Genomic DNA, 23594 nt, shown 5'->3' with positions numbered 1-23594 from the left:
AGAGAGCCCAAACCATAAACCCAGTTGGAGTCAGAATGACTATGAAGATGTCAGCAGTTAAAAACAATGTTCCCTTTTAACAATGATAGATTCATCTTTCCCCACTACCCCAAGATGGGTTTTAACGTTGACTTGCTGTGCTTATCAATGTGAAAATGTTCTGATCCCTGGGAAATCATCTTCTGGAACGCAGGAAATAAAAGTTCCCAATTCTGAATGTCTGCAATAGCTGAGATAACACAGAGTCACCAATTGCTAATTGTTGGAGCCAGAAGTTAAACTGCATCCAAGAAGCTAGGATATTGGCTCTGCGTTCTGATTTACAGAAATAGAACTTTATCGACGGGAAAACACCAGGATATGTAACATAAAAAGAGACTTGGTCAAAATTACTCCATTTCATACACATAATGTTCATGTAAAAATAAAAACTTCCAAATATTTTTGATACAGAAAATAAAATATATATCAAGCGTTAACTTTCAATGAGGTTTCCCTTTTTACCTCCTTGGTACAGGTTTCAAGATGTAAGTAAAATGCAAACGAGTACACAAACACCCCCAGTATATAAATGGTGACACATATATAAAGTATTTTCCTGAGAAAATGCAAAGATGCAAGGGAAGTTTTCATGTAGGGCTCAATCTGTCATAAAGACAAAAGGTCCCCAGTGGAAGAGTTTGTTTTCATGCAAAAAACCTGGCAGGAAAAGAGGAATGCAACTCTTGGAGTTGGATTGGCAGCCTCTGAGCTCCCTTAAAGCCCTGAAGTTTATCATTCTCTGAATTAATTCTTCCAGTGAGTCCTCCCAGAATTACGTAAACTGTTCCTGAGGGACATTTTGGGAAGTTGTGTTTATTCTTTTAGGCCACCAGCAGAATATAAAAGAATGCAGTTCTTGAGAGCTGACCATGAGCATATATCCATTAGCTAAGCAAGGAACCTAAAACAATGGGCTTTTCTAAAACTTCACCATACCGAGGAGACATAAAGTCACCGAGGTCATCAAAAGGGCAGTTGGTTCATATTGTGACTCTTTAAAATGAAACATTTTTCATTAAAAAATCTTGGCTCCCACATTTTAGAAATCACCTCCCATAGTCACAGTCTTTCTTGCCCTATATTTCTACCTCCACACATACACACTGGGGCATGATTCCCAAGCTCCTCAACATTCATTCCTATCCTCCATCAGGGATCTTAAAACCCTGAACAAAAGCAGAGTGAAAGAATTGATGGGGTGAATCAGAGAAGACTCTAAATTCTTTTATTTAGCTGTAAGCAAGTAAGAGTGCAACAGAATTTCTTCTGGTGTATGAATGCTCCCAACATGTTCTTAAACAACAGAAAAACATGGAATGCTCAATTCAATGGAGAATCAACCGCGAAAGCATTTCAATAGAGTGAGAGAATCACAATGTTTCTGTTCTACTATAAGTAAATTATTTTAAAGTACATTTGACATTTCAGATTCAAATGTTACAAATTCAGATGTTTTTAGAAACTTGAAAACCCACAGAGTTTAGGAAGTCGAAGGCTGCGGACTTCCCTCCTTATTTAATCCATGCTTTGTTTTGCATTCCTCACAGGTAAGCAGGCAGTGCCTAAAACAAAAGCAAAAATGTTGGTTTGTACTTTGACACTGGAAGCTCTAGTCTGAACACAATATTATTTAGAGATTTTTTTAAGTTTTAATTGATGTATAGCTAATTTACAATGTTGTGTTAGTTTCTGGTGTACAGCGAAGTGATTCAGTTATATGTATACATACGTTTATATATATTCTTTTTCATATTCTTTTCCATTATGGTTTACTACAGGATATTGAATATAGTTCCCTGTGCTATACAGTAAGACCTTGTTGTTTATCTATTTTATATATAGTAGTGTGTATCTGTGAATCCCAAACTCCCAATTTATCCCTGCCCCCTTTCCCCTTTGGTAACCATAAATTTGTTTTCTATGTCTGTGAGTCTGTTTCTGTTTTGTAAATAAATTCATTTGTATCATATTTTAGATTATTTAGAGATTTTCTACGCTAAAGTTCTCAAGCCTAATTTTTTTCAGGAATTATCAGAGCTGTGTCTTGGTTTCAGACTCCCCGAATTTCTTCCACAAAAGGGCCATTAATGATTTTCCTGTCCAATGTTGTTTTCACCATGTTGTGCTGCATCTCAAACAGAATCCACTGTGACAAGTAAGGGCTCTTTAGAGAAATGTGTCCCCAACACTAGTCTTATAATATCATGGTAGAAATAGCTATTATTTACTGAGCTCTCACTGAGTGTCATGAACAATCATTTCTATTCCTTACACCATCCCATGAAAAAAATTCTGACCACCATATTACACAAATGAGGAAACTGAAGATTTGAGAGTTTAAGAAACTTGTCCAAGGCCACGCAGCTTAGTAAGTTAGCAGTTAGAACCCCTTTTGATCCTAGTGACTCTAACAGCAGAGGTAATGCCGCTTACTCCAGAGTCCTACTGCTTGTATCCCCTAATGAGAATCATGATTTATATTAATACAGTAAAGGCTCTGAGAAGTCCTGCAGTCAAGAGCCCTGGTTAAATCTGCGTAACCCCGTGACGGTAGAAGCTGTGTCTGCTGATCAAGGCATTCTTTAGAGACTTGTACAATGCTTTGAACATAGTAGGTACTTACTAAATGTTTGGTGAGCAAATGAAATAGGTAACCCAGATAAATCATAATTATTATTGAAGTTGAACAGCAACAACTCAAACTTTGAGGTTTTTTTCAACATATGAATGTTAAAAACTATTTTAATATTGTAAATGGTGAATGATCTTTCATTTACTTTTTAATAATCTTTATTATAATCCCTTAATCAAACAGAGTACAGGGCTTCCCTGGCAGCGCAGTGGTTAAGAATACACCTGCCAATGCAGGGGACACAGGTTCGAGCCCTGGTCCGGGAAGATCCCACATGGCACGGAGGAACTAAGCCCGTGTGCCACAACTACTGAGCCCATGTGCCACAACTACTGAGCCTGTGCTCTAGAGCCCACGAGCCACAACTACTGACCCCGTGTGCCTAGAGCCCGTGCTCCGCAACAAGAGAAGCTACCACAATGAGAAGCCCGCGCACTGCAACGAAGAGTAGCCTCCGCCCGCCGCCAACTAGAGAAAGCCCGCGCGCAGCAACAAAGGCCCAACGCAGCCAAAAATAAACAAATATATTTATTTAAAAAACCCCAGAAAAGTAGAGTACAAACCTGTTATGCCCTGGACCAAAACCAGCCCCACGCAGCTGACCTTCAAAGGAATGGAATTTACTCTGGCATACTCTTATGTATGATGCCTTTCCAAGGCCAAATCCCAAGATACCAGCAACTGTAAGATCAGGTTAGGAAAGATACATAATTTAAAGGTTTGGAATCTCCTCCATTAATGGTCTTCTCGAACTTTATTAACAGCAGTAATTCTTATATCAAAAGTACCCTCATGAATCAATGAACAAAGTCTCTGGGAATGAAGTTCCCTATTAAAGAGCAGGATTGGGAACTGGAGACTTTTGATCTCCTCAGTTTTGAACTGGAGGTAGAAGGGCCGGGATAGAGCAAGCAAGGGTGATGCCCAGACAGGGGCAGCCAGAGGGAGGTCCAACTGGCAAACAAATCTCTGAAGCCGTGGAGAGGGAGAGATGGGACTTTGGCTGTGGCTCTAGGTAGCCTCCAAATCACTGGGTAGGAGAGCCCCTTAATTTTCTTTATGGATCGGAGTATGGGGAGCTGCAGTCCATCTTGCGTGTCAGGGAGGAAGATCACGAGGCAGAACCATGGAAGACATTTTCAACCTGCTATTCTTGCTGGGAATGAGGTTTCAGATCGTAAACCGAAATACGCCCTCTGTGTACATAAAAGGTCTATGAATAACCAGTATAAGAAGGTGAAACCCTAAGTTTACGGTAAATGTACTATTAGAAAGCCCTGATTTAAAAAAACTATTCATTTGTTATGTCCGTTATAGAAAATATTTGGAAAAGACTGGCCAAAAGAAGAAAATTAAAATCTCTCATGGAGCTATCATTCAGAGACTCTGCTGTCGATGTCCTCTTGTTATCCTGCCAGGCCCTCCTAGTTCATGCTTTAGAGGACTAAGGTGAAGTCCCTACTGCTCAGCTTTCCATCAGAAAGTATCCAACGAACTAAAAACTGCAAGGTGGCAAAAAATGGAGACTGGTTTTTCAGAAAGTCAATACAGGCAATTTGGTTAACCTGGACATTCCTATCTCCAGTTGCTATAAACATCTTCTTTTTAAAAAATGAAACATTTTTTTGGCCTCTCCTGTTGCGGAGCACAGGCTCCGGGTGCACAGGCTCAGCGGCCATGGCTCATGGGCCCAGCCGCTCCGTGGCAAGTGGGATCCTCCCGGACTGGGGCACGAACCCGTGTCCCCTGCATTGGCAGGCAGACTCTCAACCACTGCACCACCAGGGAAGCTCAGAAAATGAAACTTTTTTTTTCCTTCTATGACTTACGTGCAACTTTAGGCAATGATCCAAATCTTGGATTAGCTGCTAAATAACCTAAGAAGTAATGTATAAATGCATTATTATTTCATTTTATAACTTATTTAAATTTATAAAGTATAAGAAGTCTTCAGGGTTTAAGATATACACAGATTCTTAATCTAAAGAGATGATCTTAAAAGAGATAATTCAAATCTTGATTGAATTTAACTCTCAAATAGTAGTCATTTTTGGCAAGTAACAAGTAATGGCTTTAATGTATAGAAAAAGAACATGAAACAGACAATTCATGATGTATTTAAAGATATCAAGGCAAGGTGGAGATAACAACTTAGTTCTAAGCAATTAGTCATTGCCCCCTCCCTTTTTAAAGTAACTCAACACAGAGTTTCAATTTAGAGATTCACAGTATATATAATCACAATTTTATTTATTTATTTTTGTTTGTTATTTTAAAATTAATTTTTATTGGAGTATAGTTGCTTATAATCACAATTTTAAAATGAAAGCATTTCCACCTATTGTGGGCAGAATAATGGATGTTCCTACAGATGTTCCCATCCCAATCCCTAGAAACTGTGAATATATTACCTTACACAACAAAACGGAATTAAGGTGGAAAATGGAATTAAGGTGGCTAATCGGATGACTTTAAAATAGAGAGATTATCCTGGATTATTTGGGTGGGCCCAATGTAATCACGATGACCCCTGAATGTGGAAAAAGGATTCAGAGACAGAACCAGACAGATGGCAGTATGGGAACTTGGCTCCATGCTGCTGGCTCTGCAGACAGAGGAAGGGACCATGTGCCAAGGAATGTGGGTGGGTTCCAGAAGCTAGAAAGGGAAAGGAAGCCCTAGAGCTCCCAGAAAGGAATGCAGCCCTGCTGACACTTTGATTTCAGCTCAGAAAGACCCATTTTGGACTTCCGACCTTCAAGACTGCAAGCTAATAAATTTGTATTGTTTTCAGCCACTATGTTTGTGGAAATTTGTAGAAAAGTAATACACAACCTGGAAAAACATATTTGTACAGGGCTTCCCTAGTGGTGCAGTGGTTAAGAATCCGCCTGCCAATGCAGGGGACACGGGTTCGAGCCCTGGTCCAGGAAGATCCCACATGCTGCGGAGCAACTAGGACTGTGCACCACAGCTACTGAGCCTGCGCTCTAGAGCCCGTGAACCACAACTACTGAGCCCGTGTGCCACAACTACTGAGCCTGCGTGCCTAGAGGCCGTGCTCTGCAACAAGAGAAGCCACCACAATAAGAAGCCCGTGCACAGCAGCGAAGAGTAGCCCCTGCTCTCTGCAACTAGAGAAAGCCTGCGTGCAGCAACCAAGACCCAATGCAGCCAAAAATAAATAAATATTTTTAAAAAAGAGAAAATAATTTTAAAAATATATATTTGTACAGATGTAAGAGATGGTAGATTTTGAGCAAGTAGTTTAATATTCATAAAACATAATCCCTATACATAGATGTCATGGCCATATTTGTTTTTCTGTGTCAAAAATGTTCTGAAAAAGGCTTATCACTGACTAATATATTGCCACAAAAAGACTATCTTCAAGTTATAAAAATGAAATCATATTTAATAAATCAACTTTAAAGACAACAATAATACTGACTGAAATGAGATTCTTCTAGATATATGACATGTGGTCTTTCAGACCCCAAAAGAGCTAAGCATCTTCCCTCATGTTTGCTGGGTACAAGTACTCTCTAAAATCCTAGTAATCAGCAGTGTTCAGTATAATGGGCTTCCACAGGGTCAGGTGCCTTCTTGCTGTCTGGGGACTAAGCAATGCTTATAGGTTCTCTGGTTGGATAGAGTCGGGGAGAAAGAAGAGAGCAAGGAACGAGGAATAGAGGGGAACAATGGACAGTGCTAAGAGGCACGGAGAGGTTATGTGGGTGACGCAGGGCAGCCGTCAGTCCTCATGATCTGCTGTACACGGGTGCCTCTCCTGAGGCAGATGCAGCCTCTCTCCAGGACAAATGGCTTGGTGTTCAGAGCTTGGGCGAATTTCATTTACCTCTTCCCTGGAGCACCCTTGTGCAGGGAAGTATCTGTCTAACCATATACCAAGTCCCCAGGAGACACAGGGACTCTGGTACAGAGACAGGCGCTGCAATAGTTTCCTGGGGCTGCCGTAACAAATTACTACAAACTCAGTGGTTTAAAACAACACAGATTTGGGACTTCCCTGGCAGACCAGTAGTTAAGACTCTACGCTTCCACTGCAGGGGGCACGGGTTTGATCCCTGGTCAGGGAACTAAGACCTCATGTAGCACGGCCAAAAAAACCCCCCAAAAAACCCACACAAATTTAATACATTACAGTTCTGGAGGTCAGTAGCTCAAAATGGGTCTCACTGGGTGTTTTAGTCCATTCGAGCTGCTATAACAAAATACCACAGATTGGGTGGCTTATAAACAGCAGACATTTATTTCTCACTGTTCTGGATGCTGGAAGTCCAAGATCAGAGTGCTGGCGTGGTCGACTTCTCATTGTATCCTCACATGGTGGAAGGGACCAGGGCCCTCTGTGGGGTCTCTTTTGTTAAAGCACTAACCCCCTTCATGAGGGCTCCACCCTCATGCCCTAATCACCTGCAGAGGCCCCACCTCCTAATAGCATCGCCTTGGGCTTTAGAATTCCAATCTGTGAATTTGGGGTGGGCGGGGGGAATACAAATATTCAGACCATAGTACAGGGCTACGTACGTCAAGGCATCAACAGAGCTGCAAGCCCTTCTGAAGGCTCTAAGGTTTCTTCCTTTCCAGCTTCTGGAGGCCACTCATTGCTTGACTCATGGCCCCTTCCTTCATCTTCAAACTCAGGAATGTTGAGCTGAGTCTTTCTCATGCTGCCATCTCTCTGGTTCTGTCTTCTGATCCACTCTCACTTTCAAGGACCCTTTTGATTATATTGGGCCCATCTGGATAGTCCAGAATAATCTCCCTATTTTTAAGGTCAGCTGATTAATGACCTTAATTCCAACTGCAAATTTAATTTCTCTTTGTCACGGTCACTCATTCCGGGAAATAGGACATCTATGGGAGGGAGAGCTGGGGACGCAGGCTAGAAACAGGCAAAAGCCCGCATAAATAAATTCTTCACCAAAACATAAATGCCAAGTACCAAAACCCGCCAGGAGGACCACAGAAAACTGGATTCTCTTAAGTTAAACTATGTACCAAATACTGAATCTTACCATGGTGGACCAGTCCTTGGGTGACAAGCATGCTTACGAGAGAAAAAGGCAGAGCTGTAAAACAGAAACGCCCTTCAATATTGGTATTTTAAAACTTGGCACCTAACCCAGAAGAATGAGGGAGAATTACTCTGAGTGTTTTCTCTTCCTGCTTTGGCAGTGGGATTTTAGTCATTTTTTATTTTACTAATTTGACAAATATTAAGCACCGCATGGAGAATTTTCTTGGGGTCTGCCCCAGGCACTCAGCCTAATGCACAGCATTAACGTGACAAAACCTAGACCCCCTGCCACTCCGTCTCTGAGACCCACCATGCACCGGATTCTGATCACTACATACAACACAGGCATCTTCATGTGTGTGCGCTGAGCTGGGGAATTTGGGAGTTTCCACTCGCTATATATTTTGAAATTTTCAATCCTGCATGAAAGTTAAAAAAAGAGGATGATAAACTGCACACCCTATCTACTATAGTTCCCTGCTTTTGTCTTTTATGACATTTTGTCACACAATCTGGATACGTTTATTTTCTGAAGATTACTACATTCGAGGTAAACATGGGCCATGTTTAGAGATGATTTTTATCTCTAAACAGGCAAGTTAGTCCAGAAAAGGAAGTTTCTAGTTCTGTCAAAATGTGTCAAATGACTTCTTCCCAAAGCACAGAGAAGTGATAAAAAAAAATTGGTTGCTATTTGATTTGTCTTGGTTGCTAGCTCTTCCTAGCAACCAATTTTTCCACTCAGAGCTATCTACCTGATGGTAGGCAAATGGGTCATACTGAAATGTTAAACTACTGGGGCTTAAATAAATTACTCACTCATAAGTTGTCAGAAAATTTCTAGCAGCACAATCAATAAGAAGTAATGAACAGTGAACATCAACTTCTAAGGAGTGTTACTTCCAGAAACAACTGATACTGGATTTGAATGATTTAAGAAATCAAAATGAGTATTTCAAAGTAAAATTATCCCTATGCCAGCAATATTGGGACTATATCTATAGGCTCTATTATGACATTTTCAAGTGACAAGTCACGAATTTTTAAAATTAAACGGGACCTTAATGCACAGCCTCAGTTCACACCCTTGTCTCATACAAAGCAGGTCCAGAAAGAGGAAGAGACTTGGGAGAAAAGGTTACTTCAAGACATTGTAAGGGAAGTATTAACAGAATGCTGCCACTCTTCATTCATTCCACGAATATTTAATAGGTACTTTTTATATGTGAAGCAGTGTGCTTGGCTCTGGGAGGGAGCAATGAACCTGAACTTGATGAAGGTTAGAGTCCAGTGGAATCGTGGAAAGTCTACTCTTTCAAGAAATTCTAAATAACACTCTTGGTACATGTTCTCGGTCACATGAAAGAAAGTGTTAGGTGTGCATCACTTTTTGCTAAGGGGGGTAAACAGCTCCTAAATCAGATATTATCCCTGACCTTAAAAGGGTCTCAACATGGATTTAAATTCCAAGCAGCCTCAGGTATCAGTGTCTTCAGGGAATTATGCAAAGTCCCTGCTCAAAAATAAATCAATACCATAATTCTAATATGATATTAGGCAGTTTATTACAGCAAATACAGTGTTAACAAAGATTAAGAGGGATGCAATTACCTCTCTTCCAGAAACTTTCTTCTTGACATTCCCGGATAATCTTTGAAATCTCTGATTTGTGGATGTGCAGTTTTGATTTAGGACAGAACAACAGACTCTGCAAGGAAAGTTACGTGATGACTTGACTGAAATCAGAAGAGCATCTGCTCTGCCTTCCCTAGAGGAGGGCAAGGAGGTCTCTTCACTCTGGTCACACAGTGTGCGTTCTGTCCCGGCTGCCAGCACTGAGCAATGGCCAGTTTCAGCCAGTGCTTTCCAGCTGTGAACGATGGATGGACTTAAGCAAGAAAAGAATCACAGGTGGAGAAGCAGAGTGATTCAGTGACTAGTGAGCATGAAGCAGATGTCTGGTCAGAATGCGTTACTGCTGAGGTCACATTTTCTTTCTTACTTCCGGCCTCTGTCCATGCAGTCCCTGTCCCTGCAATGAAACTCATCCCCTTTGCCTACCTGGTCTTCTTAAGACCCAGTTCAAGATCTCCTCCTGGGTGAAGAGAGAGACTTCCCCTACAGCATAATATTTACACATCTGGGATCACACTCAGAGCAGTGTTACAAGTTATCTATGTATAGATCTGTATTCCAATTTACCTATTTATACTTCTATAAGCATTTTTAGACTGTGAGAAACTACAGTCTAAAGAGCATCAGCAGACTGCTTTTTATTTTTCTACATACTTTACTTTTTATCTTAACAGTTTTTTTAAACACATTTATAAATGGTCTGCACATAATATCTGGGGGAACTACTGACATGGTTGACATTCTTTTTATTACTTTTTTTTTTTATCATGTTGATGTGCTACAATCTGGACTAACTCCCATCTTTATTATCCTCCCCTTTTGTAGGTATGTATGTGGTTATTCACTTACTCTCACCCACATTCTCCATCCTTGTTCTCTGCCCATCACCGCCATTCTGGGTGTTTAATGTGGATATTTTGTTTGCATATATGCTTGAAAAATGTTCATTGTTTTGGGTGCCTGCATTTTTTAATGCAAATGGCATTGTTTTATGCATTTAGTTTTATTTTTAAAAATGTTTTCAACTCAGCTCTACACTTTTACGATCTATCCACGTTGCTATATTTATCTAGTCCACTGTTTCTAACTGCGGCATGATTCTCCAGGATGCTTCTGAGTCCCCATCTCCAAATGTCCCCTTACAGACCCACACGAGAACACTTTTCAGATATGTATCTAGAAGTAAAATACAGGGCATGCATATTCCAGTTGAACAAAGTCTTGCGAGAGTGCTCTCCCCAATGGCTACACCAGCACCCACTCCCATCAGCAGCGTGTGAACATTCCTCTATATGCCTAAGAACCACGTAAGAGCTAGTTAAGCTGGATTCCAAGCAGGTTAGAGTAAAGAAAGGATTTTGTAACACTCGGCATTATCCAGTTTTCTAAAATTTAACAGTCTAATAGGTATAAAGCAATATTTTATTGTCTGATAACTAATGTGTTTGAGCATCTCTATGTAGTCTTCAGCCAGACTGTCTTTCTCTGTTGAGGCAATCCCTGCAACTAGACCTCGCTTGTAATCTTTTCTTGTTCAGTGACTCGTTAATTTTTTATTGTGGTAAAATACACATAACATAATAGTTACCATTTTATACATGTTTTCATCCTCCCATATACTTTATTTTTTTTTTCATTTTATATTGGAACATAGTTGTTTTACAATGTTGTGTTTAACCATTTTAAAGTATACAGTTCATGGCATTCAGTATATCTACAATGTGTGCAGCCATCACCACTATCTAGTTCCAGAGCTTTTTCATCACCCCAGAAGGAAATTCCATACCCAGTAAGAAGTCTGTCCTCATTCCCTCCTCTCTCCAACTGCCTAGCAACCACTAATCTGCCTTTTGGATTTGCCTATTCTGGGTATTTGGTACAAATAATATCATACAGCATGTGACCTTTCGTGGCTGGCTTCTTTTCCTTTGCATAATGTTTTCAAGATTCACCCACATGGTAACATGTATCTGTATTTCATTTCTTTTTATGGCTCAATAATATTCCATTGTATGAATATAACACATTTTGTTTCTCCATTCATCCATTGATGGACATTTGGATTGCTTCCACCATTGGCTATTGTGAATAATGCTGCTATGAACATTCCTGCACAAGTTTTTGTTTTCAGCTCTGCTGGGCCATACTGCAACTCTACGTTTAACTTTTTGAGTTTTGAACAGGAGCTGCACCATTTTCGAATCCCACCAACAATGTAGGAGGTTTCCAATTTTTCCACATCCTTGTCAACATTTGTTATTTTCTGTTTTGTTTCTTTTTTTTGGCTCCGCCATCCGGCTTACGGGATCTTAGTTTCCCGACCAGTGACTGAACCCACGTGTTTTGTTTCTTTTTTTTAATTAGCACTTTAAATGTTTTTAATATAAATTATTCAATTTATTTAAACTAAATAAACTAAATTCTTTCTGTTTTTGACTGTGGTCATGCTAGTGATTGTGAAATGGTGGTTTTGATTTGTATTTCCTTAATGACTAATGACATTGAGCATCTTTTCATCTGAATCTTGGCTATTTATATATCTTCTTTGGAGAAACACCTATTCAAGCGCTTTACTCATTTTTCAGTTGGGTTGTCTTTTTGTTATTGAGTTGTAAAAGCTTTCTATATACTCTGGATACTAGACCCTTATCAGATATATGATTTGTAAATAATTTTTCCCATTCTGTGGGTGGTTCATTTGTTTCTTAGAAACAAATTTTATTTAATTTTTTCCTTAAGTCACACTGCTATTTCCTTGTTTGTGAATTACTTATGTAGGTGCTCTGCCATTCATCTCTTGGAGTTTTAGTGTTTTTCTTGTTGAGGTGCAGTTCCATGGCTTTTGAAGTTCACCTTGCTGGTTTTGCAAATGTTCTTTTTTGACTCTTTGTTTGTAGTATATGTCAATGTGAATGGTCATCACTATTTCCTGAGCACTCGCTCACAGGCCAGGCACTGTGCCAAGCACTTTACGTGCATGATGGCGGCATGCGAGCATCCTGTGGCACCTGTGCCTTCAGAGCTCTACAAACAGCCCAAGCAGGCAACCTCCCTCTTCTTCCTCCACAACTCCCCATAGCACAGCACACGGAAGTGCTGGTCAGGGTGAGTCACAGTGACCAGGGAAGAATCTGGTCACCACTTACGTTAGCTCAGCAGACACTCTTCCTCATCCCAGTGTAAATACTTCTTCTTGGTTCTGCCTGTGGCTGCGGCAGAAATAAGCAACACCTCCCTCCCTCTCCTCCCGCGAAACACACACACATATACACATCCATGGTCAGGGACCCCAACTATCACAACTGCTGTGAGTCCTGCAGTCAAGACCGAAGCTCCTGCAGTGTCCCCAGGGAGCTCTGGTGATCCTTTTCGGTAGAACCATAAATGTTTTATGGCTCTCCATTTCACAGAGGCAACTCGGGTGCCTAAATTCCCTATGATGTGGTATCATTTGTCTATTTGCCTCTCCTAAACTTTGCTCCTTAAATATCACCTCCTCCATAACCCATTTTTAGCTTGAAAAGGTTGACTCCAGAGAACATGAACTCTACTATCCCATCACAATACTTGCTCTTTTCTTCACTTACGTGTCCCCGAAACAAACAGTATTCATTCTCAAGAAGTTGAAAAACTGTGTCCCTGTTAACACTGGGGTTCTCAATCTGATGGCTAATTTAGTAGTTAAGGACTCTGCCATCCCAAACAGGAACACCTGTCAGCAGCATATCCTTAGTATGATTAGCCTTGATAACAGAAATGAAAAAACATGCATCCTGTAGCATTCCGTTAGATTCAATTAAGAGTTTTGTTCTGGTAAAGGAAACCTCTTCAGTCACTGACAACCTATGGAAGAGTTAGTTAAGCTGAATTCTAAACAGGGAAGAGTAAAGAAAGGATTTTGTAAATAATTGAAAAGGCTCCTTTTCAAGGCAGCCAAAAACACACTTTCCTTCCCCATTCTATTTTCCCTGAACCCATCCTACAAAGTGCCAGACTGAAAAAACTAAGTCCTGTATGATGTTCCTCTTTAGATGGCAGACTTTCAAATTAGAAATATACCTGCTTGCTTGGTGGTGGCAAATGGGGACCTTTATCTTGGTTTTCATGCGTAGACACTGAAGCCATGATGACTTTGTCTTTGCTTCTCTTCTAGTTGAGTGGACTCAGCTTCCTCATTTGACCCGATGTCTAAGGAAAGTAGAAGAGAGTCACCATGCCGTGACTGAACATTTACGTCAACCGTAAAAACACCCTTAGGATCAACTCCCCTATTTGGCGAACTTATTTTCATTTTGTCATTAACCTTCATCTCCAGCCACCTGCAAACTCACTTTCTAATGCTCCTCCTCTACCAACACACACACATTAACTGACTAATGGTGACAGATCAGAGGAAGAGTGGAGTGAGATGTCACCTGAGGCACAGTGAAATGTTTTATGACCTATAAACTGTCCTCAAAAAATTTCAATTCATTACAAGGTCATTAGCTACACAAATATTTACTGTCTATTATGTGCCAGGCCAAGGGATACAAAGGATAAGACAAAATCAGTGCTAAAGGAACTCACAGGGGAAGACAGACAAGTCGGCAGTTACACAACATGCAAAGGGCTTCCCTAGAGGCATGCACACGGTGCTAAGGAAGAAAGGCTTGTTCTCTCTGGTCAGGTCTGAAGACACCAAAGACCAAGATTCTTGAGCTTTCAAAAGGGTCTATGGGGCTATTGGAACGTCACGCTGCCCTCTGCTACCACAGGCTCGCCCTGCATTCCATACCCCTCCCTCCCCCCAGCCTGAGTGAGCCAGAGCCCCCTAATCAGCTGCTCCTTTAACCCCATCCTGTCTGAGCCAAGAACAGATGCCCTCAGGCGACCTACACGCAGAGGCAGGGCAAATCCAAAGCTGAGCCCCTGGGAGCTGTGCAAACAAAGAAGAGAAAGGGAAATCTCTCCCCGCAGCCTCAGGAGCAGCGGATTAAAGCTCCACAATCAACTTGATGTACCCTGCATCTGTGGAATACATGAACAGACAACGAATCATCCTAAATTGAGGAGGTGGACTTTGGGAGCAACTGTAGACTTGGGGTTTGCTTTCTGTATCTAATTTTCTCTGTTTTTGTTTGTTTGTTTTTTGCGGTACGCGGGCCTCTTACTGTTGTGGCCTCTCCCGTTGCGGAGCACAGGCTCCGGACGTGCAGGCTCAGTGGCCATGGCCCACGGGCCCAGCCGCTCCGCGGTATGTGGGATCTTCCCGGACCGGGGCACGAACCCGTGTCCCCTGCATCGGCAAGTGGACTCTCAACCACTGCGCCACCAGGGAAGTCCTGTCTCTGGTTTTATGTTTATCTTAGTTTAGTATTTAGAGTTTATTATCACTGGAAGATTTGTTTATTGATTTGGCTGCTCTCTATTTTTTTAATATATATATATTTTTTTCCTTTTTCTCTTTTTGTGTGTATGTGTATGCTTCTTTGTGTGATTTTGTCTGTATAGATTTGCTTTTACCATTTGTCCTAGGGTTCTGTCTGTCCGTTTTTTTGTTGTTGTTGTTTTTTATAGTATAGTTTTTAGCGCTTGTTATCGTTGGTAGATTTGCATTTTGGTTTGGTTGCTCTCTTCTTTCTTTTTTTAAATTACTTTTTAATTTTTTTATTTTTAATAATTTTCTTTATTTTAATAACCTTATTTTATTCTTTCTTTCTTTCTTTCTCTCTTTCAATCTTTCTTTCTTTCTCCTTTTCTTCTGAGCCATGTGGCTGACAGGTGCTCTGGCCGGGTGCAGGCCTGTGCCTCTGAGGTGGGAGAGCTGAGTTTGGGACATTGGTCCACCAGAGACCTCCAGGCTGCACATAATATCAAACGGTGAAAGCTCTCCGAGACATCTCCATCTCAACACTAAGACCCAGCTCCACTCAACAACCAGCAAACTACAGTGCTGGACACCCTATGCCAAACAACTAGCAAGACAGGAACATAACCCCACCCATTAGAAGAGACGCTGCCTAAAATCATAATAAGGCCACAGACACCCCAAAACACACCACCAGACGCGGTCCGGCCCACCAGAAAGACAAGATCCAGCCTCATCCACCAGAAGACAGGCACCAGTCCCCTCCACCAGGAAGCCTACACAACCCACTGAACCAAACTTACCCACTGCGGGCAGACACAAAAAACAACAGGAACTACGGACCTGCAGCCTGCAAAAAGGAGACCCCAAACACAGTAAGTTAAGCAAGATGAGAAGACAGAGAAACACACAGCAGCAGAAGGAGCAAGGTAAAAACCCACCAGAAAAAACAAATGAAGAGGAAATAGGCAGTCTACCTGAAAAAGAATTCAGTGTAGTGATAGTAAAGATGATCCAAAATCTTGGAAATACAATGGAGAAAATACAAGAAACATTTAACAAGGACCTAGAAGAACTAAAGAGCAAACAAACAATGATGAACAACACAATAAATGAAATGTAAAATCTCTAGAAGAACTCAATAGCAGAAAAACTGAGGCAGAAGAACGGATAAGTGACCTGAAAGATAAAATAGTGGAAATAACTATTGCAGAGCAGAATAACGAAAAAAGAATGAAAAGAATTGAGGACAGTCTCAGAGACCTCTGGGACAACATTAAACGCAACAACATTCGAATTATAGGGGTCCCAGAAGAAGAGAAAAAGAAAAGGACAGAGAAATTCTTGAAGAGGTTATAGTTGAAAACTTCCCAAAATAATTAATCAAGTCCAGGAAGCACAGAGAGTCCCATACAGGATACATCCAAGGAGAAACACACCAAGACACAGATTAATCAAACTATCAAAAATTAAATACAAAGAAAAAATATTAAAAGCAGCAAGGGAAAAGCAACAAATAGGACACAAGGGAATCCTCATAAGGTTAACAGCTGATCTTTCAGCAGAAACTCTACAAGCCAGAAGGGAGTGGCAGGACATATTTAAAGTGATGAAAGGGAAAAACCTACAACCAAGATTACTCTACCCAGCAAGGATCTCATTCAGATTCAATCGAGAAATTAAAACCTTTACAACCAAGCAAAAGCTAAGAGAATTCAGCACCACCAAACCAGCTTTACAACAAATGCTAAAGGAACTTCTCTAGGCAGGAGACACAAGACAAGTAAAAGACCTACAATAACAAACCCAAATCAATTAAGAAAATGCTAACAGGAACATATATATCGATAACTACCTTCAATGTAAATGGATTAAATGCTCCAACCAAAAGACATAGACTGGCTGAATGGATACAGAAACAAGACCCATATGTATGGTGTCTACAAGAGACCCACTTCAGACCTAGGGGCACATACAGACTGAAAGTGAGGGGATGGAAAAAGATATTCCATGCAAATGGAAATCAAAAGAAAGCTGTAGTAGCAATCCTCATATCAGACAAAATAGACTTTAAAATAAAGACTATTACCAGAGACAAAGAAGGACACTACATAATGATCAAGGTATTAATCCAAGAAGATATAACAATTGTAAATATTTATGCACCCAACATAGGAGCACCTCAATACATAAGGCAGATGCTAACAGCCATAAAAGGGGAAATTGAGAGTAACACAATCATAGTAGGGGACTTTAACACCCCACTTTCACCAATGGAAAGATCATCCAAAATGAAAATAAATAAGGAAACACAAGCTTTAAATGATACATTAAATAAGATGGACTTAATTGATATTTATAGGACATTCCATCCAAACACAACAGAATACACTTTCTTCTCAAGTGCTCATGCAACATTCTCCAGGATAGATTATACCTTGGGTCACAAATCAAGCCTTGGTAAATATAAGAAAATTGAAATCATATGAAGTACCTTTTCTGAACACAAGGCTATGAGACTAGATATCAATTACAGGAAAAAATCTGTAAAAAATACAAACACATGGAGGCTGAACAATACACTACTTAATAAACAAGAGATCACTGAAGAAATCAAAGAGGAAATCAAAAAATACCTAGAAACAAACGACAATGAAAACATGATGACCCAAAACCTATGGGATGCAGCAAGAGCAGTTCTAAGAAGGAAGTTTATAGCAATACAATCCTACCTTAAGAAACAGGAAACACCTCAAATAAACAACCTAACCTTGCACCTAAAGCAATTAGAGAAAGAAGAACAAAAAAAACCCCGAAAGTTAGCAGAAGGAAATAAATCATAAAGATCAGATCAGAAATAAATGAAAAAGAAATGAAGGAAACAAGAGCAAAGATCAATAAAACTACAAGCTGGTTCTTTGAGAAGATAAACAAAATTCATAAACCATTAGCCAGACTCATCAAGAAAACAAGGGAGAAGACTCAAATCAATAGATTTAGAAATGAAAAACGAGAAGTAACAACTGAGACTGCAGAAATACAAAGGATCATGAGAGATTACTACAAGCAACTCTATGCCAATAAAACAGACAACCTGGAAGAAATGGACGCAGTCTTAGAAAAGCACAACCTTCCGAGACTGAACCGGGAAGAAACAGAAAATATAAACAGACCAATCACAAGCACTGAAATTGAGACTGTGATTAAAAATCTTCCAAAAAACAAAAGCCCAGGACCAGATGGCTTCACAGGCGAATTCTTTCAAACATTTAGAGAAGAGCTAACACCTATCCTTCTCAAACTCTTCAAAAATATAGCAGAGGGAGGAACACTCCCAAACGCATTGTACAAGGCCACCATCACCCTGATACCAAAACCAGACAAAGAGGTCACAAAGAAAGAAAACTACAGGCCAATATCACTGATGAACATAGATGCAAAAATCCTCAACAAAATACTAGCAAACAGAATCCAACAGCACATTAAAAGGATCATACACCATGATCAAGTGGGGTTTATTCCAGGAATGCAAGGATTCTTCAATATATGCAAGTCAATCAATGTGATACACCATATAACAAATCGAAGGAGAAAAACCATATGATCATCTCAATAGATGCAGAAAAAGGTTTCGACAAAGTTCAACACCCATTTATGATAACCCCCCCCCCAGAAAATAGGCATGGAGGGAACTTATCTCAACATAATAAAGGCCATATATGACGAACCCACAGCCAACATCATTCTCAATGGTGAAAAACTGAAACCATTTCCACTAAGATCAGGAACAAGACAAGGTTGCCCACTCTCACCACTCTTATTCAACACAATTTTGGAAGTTTTAGCCACAGCAATCAGAGAAGAAAAAGAAATAAAAGGAATCCAAATTGGAAAAGAAGAAGTAAAGCTGTCACTGTTTGCAGATGACATGATAGTATACATAGAGAATCCTAAAGATGCTACAAGAAAACTACTAGAGCTAATGAATGAATCTGGTAAAGTACAGGATACAAAATTAATGCACAGAAATCTCTTGCATTCCTATACACTAATGATGAAAAATCTGAAAGAGAAATTAAGGAAACACTCCCATTTACTACTGCAACAAAAAGAATAAAATACCTAGGAATAAACATAGCTAAGGAGACAAAAGACCTGTATGCAGAAAACTATAAGACACTGATGAAAGAAATTAAATATGATACGAACAGATAGATATACCATGTTCTTGGATTGGAAGAATCAACATTGTGAAAATGACTATACTACCCAAAGCGATCTACAGATTCAATGCAATCCCTATCAAACTACCAATGGTATTTTTCACAGAACTAGAACAAAAAATTTCACAATTTGTATGGAAACACAAAAGACCCCCGAATAGCCAAAGCAATCTTGAGAAAGAAAAATGGAGCTGGAAGAATCAGGCTCCCTGACTTCAGACTATACTACAAAGCTACAGTAATCAAGACAGTATGGTACTGGCACAAAAACAGAAATACAGATCAATGGAACAGGATAGAAAGCCCAGAGATAAACCCACGCACATATGGTCACCTTATCTTTAATAAAGGAGTCAAGAGTATACAATGGAGAAAAGACAGCCTCTTCAATAAGTGGTGCTGGGAAAACTGGACAGCTACATGCAAAAGAATGAAATTAGAACACTCCCTAACACCATACACAAAAGTGAACTCAGAATGGATTAAGACCTAAATGGAAGGCCACACACTATAAAACTCTTAGAGGAAAACATAGGCAAAAGACTCTATGACATAAATCACAGCAAGATTCTTTTTGACCCACCTCCTAGAGAAATGGAAATAAAAACAAAAATAAACAAATGGGACCAAATGAAACTTAAAAGCTTTTTCACAGCAAAGGAAACCATAAATAAGACGAAAAGACAACTCACAGAATGGGAGAAAATATTTGCAAGCAAAGCAACTGACAAAGGATTAAACTCCAAAATATACAAACAGCTCATGCAGCTCAGTATCAAAAAAAACCAACCCAATCAAAAAATGGGCAGAAGACCTAAATAGACATTTCTCCAAAGAAGATATACAGATTGCCAACTAACACATGAAAGGATGCTCAACATCACTCATCATTAGAGAAATGCAAATCAAAACCACAATGAGGTATCACCTCACACCAGTCAGAATGGCCATCATCAAAACATCTACAGACAATAAATGGTGGAGAGGGTGCGGAGAAAAGTGAACCCTCTTGCACTGTTGGTGGGGATGTAAACTGATACACCCACTATGGAGAACAGTATGAAGGTTCCTTAAAAAACTAAAAATAGAACTACCATACGACCCAGCAATCCCACTACTGGGCATATACCCTGAGAAAACCATAATTCAAAAAGAGTCATGTACCACAATGTTCACTGTAGCTCTCTTCACGATAGCCAGGACATGGAAGCAACCTAGGTGTCCATCGACAGATGAATGGATAAAGAAGATGTGGCACATATATACAATGGAATATTACTCAGCCACAAAAAGAAACAAAATGAAGTTATTTGTAGTGAGGTGGTTGGACATAGTTTGTCATACAGAGTGAAGTAAGTCAGAAAGAGAAAAACAAATACCGTATGCTAACACATGTATATGGAATCTAAAAAAAAAAAAAAGTTTCTGAAGAAAGTAGGATCAGGACAGGAATAAAGACGCAGAGGTAGAGAATGGACTTGAGGACACAGGGAGGGGGAAGGGTAAGCTGGGATGAAGTGAGAGAGTGGCATGGACATATATACACTACCAAACGTAAAATAGATAGCTAGTGGGAAGCAGCCGCATAGCACAGGGAGATCAGCTCAGGGCTTTGTGACCAGGTAGAAGGGTGGGATAGGGAGTGTGGGAGGGGGGGAGATGCAGGAGGGAAGAGATATGGGGATATATGTATATGTACAGCTGATTCACTTTGCTATAAATCGGAAACTAACACACCATTGTAAAGCAATTATACTCCAATAAAGATGTTAAAAAAAAAAAAAAAAGAGGGCAGGAAGACCAGTTTGGAAGGTGCTATAATAGGCCAGGCAAGGATGTGAAGAGACCTGAACCAAGCCCCTTGTGGGAAGGCTAGAGATGATAAGTATGTATCTGGAAATATTGGATTTGGGTGCCTTGTGGGCATACATTGCAATTAGCCAGTAGGGATTAGAATATTTGAGGATTTGGGTCTGGAGTTACAGATTAGGGGTAGGCTAGAAAGATCAATTTGGGAGTTGCCATCATTGAGATGATAGGTAAAGTAGGAAACATCAATAAAATTGTCTAAAACGAGTACTGGAGAATGTGAACACTGAGGCCAAGGGAATACCAACAAGAGGAAAAAAAAAAAAAACAAGCCAAGGAGAAGACTGAGAAAGAATAGCTGATACAAACGGGAGGGAGTTTCTGAAGGAGGATTGTGAATCATTGGTGTCACATGGCTGAGAAAAGTGATTTCGCAACAATGGGCATAGTGCAGGTGGACCACGAACACTACCGCACCGCCTGCCCCACCAATGGCCAATGCACTCTGCAGATCCGCACTCCATGACAACCACTGATTTCCATGCAAAATGAACCTCTCATCATACACAATTCTGTTTCCTGCTAAGCTGCCAGAAATACAAGCCAAGGGGACCCGTACTTGTACCAAGTTTCACTTTCAGCACCTAATGTTACTGTATAGGCAGCGTGATGCCCTCGGGTAGAAAGACCTGCTTTCAGATCCTTACTCTACTCTTTGCTAGCCCTTGCTTTGGGGCAAGTGACTTAAAGTGCTTCAGCTTTCTCACCTGCTAAGTGCAGGTGTTGGACCTTGATGGGCTGTTGCAAAGATGAGGGATGATCTCCATAAGCAGCAGCTCAGCACAAGCACACAGTGAGTGTGTGAGCAGTAAAGGGCAGCTGTCAGAGCTCTGGGCGCTCTATTTCTTGAGGACCTTCGGGAAGTGTTTGCTGACCTAAAGCCAAATTAGATTATCTTTGCTTAGTTAGGCCATTGCCTCAAATCTGGAAGCAAAGATACCACAACACAGCTTTGGTGGTCAAGTCCTCTCACACCCAATTAGTCACTGGTCCACATCTAAGCAGGCCTTCTCAGGGTCTCGCCTTCCGGGTGCAGCCCTCACCCCATGCCCAGGTCTGGTTTGGGGTCCCTCTGCTTCCTCCGTTGCTGGCGGCGGCAGGAGTGCTGACAGGTGGTCAGTGGGAGGGAGGCGCTCAGCAGGATGGAGGTGGGGGCGTGTGATCGGACCCACAGGCAGAGAGGGTGGTCACTGCACTTTCTGGTAGGGGAGCGCCGGCGGGGATTTTGGGGGGCCCCCCGGGATCAGGCTGCAGGAATCCGCCGCCATCCCAGGGTCGCGGCTGGAGCCCGGGCCAGCGAGGAGGGGTTTGGAAGGGGCGATGCTAGGCCAAGTACCTCCGTCCTGAGGACCCCAGAAGTAATGCGGGCAGAGGAGGCCATCCCCTCTCACCATCCCTTCCGCTCTCACCGCGAGGAGGGCTCATCCGCGGGGGTGGAGGATCACCCGCGGGGCTGAGGATCGCCTCACAGGCCGCGTCTCAGGCGCCCGCCCAGCCGAGCTCGCCTCCCCGCGCGGCCGCCGCTGTAGCCCGGATGCTCCCGCCTCCCCTGCACCCGCGCCCGTCCCTGGCGACCACCCCAGGGCCCGTAGTCCCCTTACCGCGCTCGCTCCCGGAACCTCGCCTGGGCTCGGTGAGCTTCCCTCTGCCTCTTTCTTCCTTTTGCTCCGCCCCCAGCGGCGCACCGCCCCTCGCTTCCTCGAGCGAGTCACTCAGCAAGTGCACCCCATCCCCCATCCTGCTGTCTCTGATGGTGGCCTCACACCTATGCACAAGTGCCCAAGCTGAAACCCGGCTGTTGCTAGAATCTCCCACCCCACCCCCAGGTCTTGTCCAGACACCTGGTAGATTCTTTTGCCTTTCAAATAACTCCTTTCTTCCCAACAAAGACAGCGACAACTATTTATTGAACACCCTCCCTGGGCCAGGAGGCTACATACTGCAGCCTTGTCTTGTTTTTTCTTTTTTTGAGGTGTAATTGACATATAACATTATATTAATTTTAGGTGCGCAACATAACAATTCGATATTTGTATACATTGCAAAATGATCATACAATATGTCTAGTTCACATCTTTCACTATATGTAGTTACCAAAAAAAGTCAGCCCCCCAGCCTTGGGATGAGGATTTTTTTCTTTTTTTTTTTTTCGGTACGCAGGCCTCTCACTGTTGTGGCCTCTCGCGTTGCGGAGCACAGGCTCCGGACGCGCAGGCTCAGCGGCCAAGGCTCACGGGCCCAGCCGCTCCGCGGCATGTGGGATCTTCCCGGACCGTGGCACGAACCCGTGTGCCCTGCATCGGCAGGTGGACCCTCAACCACTGTGCCACCAGGGAAGACCAGGGTGAGAACTTTTAAAATCTACCTTCTGGGCTTCCCTGGTGGCGCAGTGCTTGAGAGTCCGCCTGCCGATGCAGGAGACGCGGGTTCGTGCCCCGTTTCGGGAGGATCCCACGTGCCGCGGAGCGGCTGGGCCCGTGAGCCTTGGCCGCTGAGCCTGCGCGTCCGGAGCCTGTGCTCCGCAAATGGGAGAGGCCACAACAGTGAGAGGCCCGCATAACGCAAGGAAAAAAAAAAAAAAAAAAATCTACTTTCTTAGCAACTTTCAAATATGCAATATAGTATTAGTCACTATAGTTGCCATGCTGTGCATTACATCCCTGTGACTTAACTTATTTTATAATTGGAATTTTGCACCTTTGACCTCCTTCACCCATTTTGCCCATCCTTATGAAATCCTTTCTGCAGCTCTTCAGGGTGAGTACTGTTACCTGCATTTTATGGACTAGGCCACTGGGT

At 41.7% G+C, this 23594-nt stretch overlaps 1 protein-coding gene across 1 annotated transcript; it reads right to left on the bottom strand.

Annotated features, from left to right (window-relative positions):
• Positions 1–1424: 1424 nt before the first annotated feature.
• On the bottom strand, positions 1425–13543 carry OCIAD2 (OCIA domain containing 2). The gene is made up of 6 exons (XM_007456093.1): positions 13413–13543; positions 9330–9426; positions 7717–7770; positions 4504–4551; positions 3238–3355; positions 1425–1604 (listed from the first exon to the last, which is right to left on the bottom strand). Exons 1-6 carry the CDS (start codon positions 13476–13478, stop codon positions 1523–1525), a joined length of 465 nt encoding a protein of 154 aa, XP_007456155.1. The 5' UTR covers positions 13479–13543; the 3' UTR covers positions 1425–1522.
• Positions 13544–23594: the final 10051 nt, after the last annotated feature.

This window comes from Lipotes vexillifer, unplaced genomic scaffold (genome assembly GCF_000442215.2).
Source record: "Lipotes vexillifer unplaced genomic scaffold, Lipotes_vexillifer_v1.1 scaffold42, whole genome shotgun sequence".
Lineage (NCBI taxonomy): Eukaryota > Metazoa > Chordata > Mammalia > Artiodactyla > Lipotidae > Lipotes > Lipotes vexillifer.
This window is presented reverse-complemented; position numbering and strand designations above follow the sequence as displayed.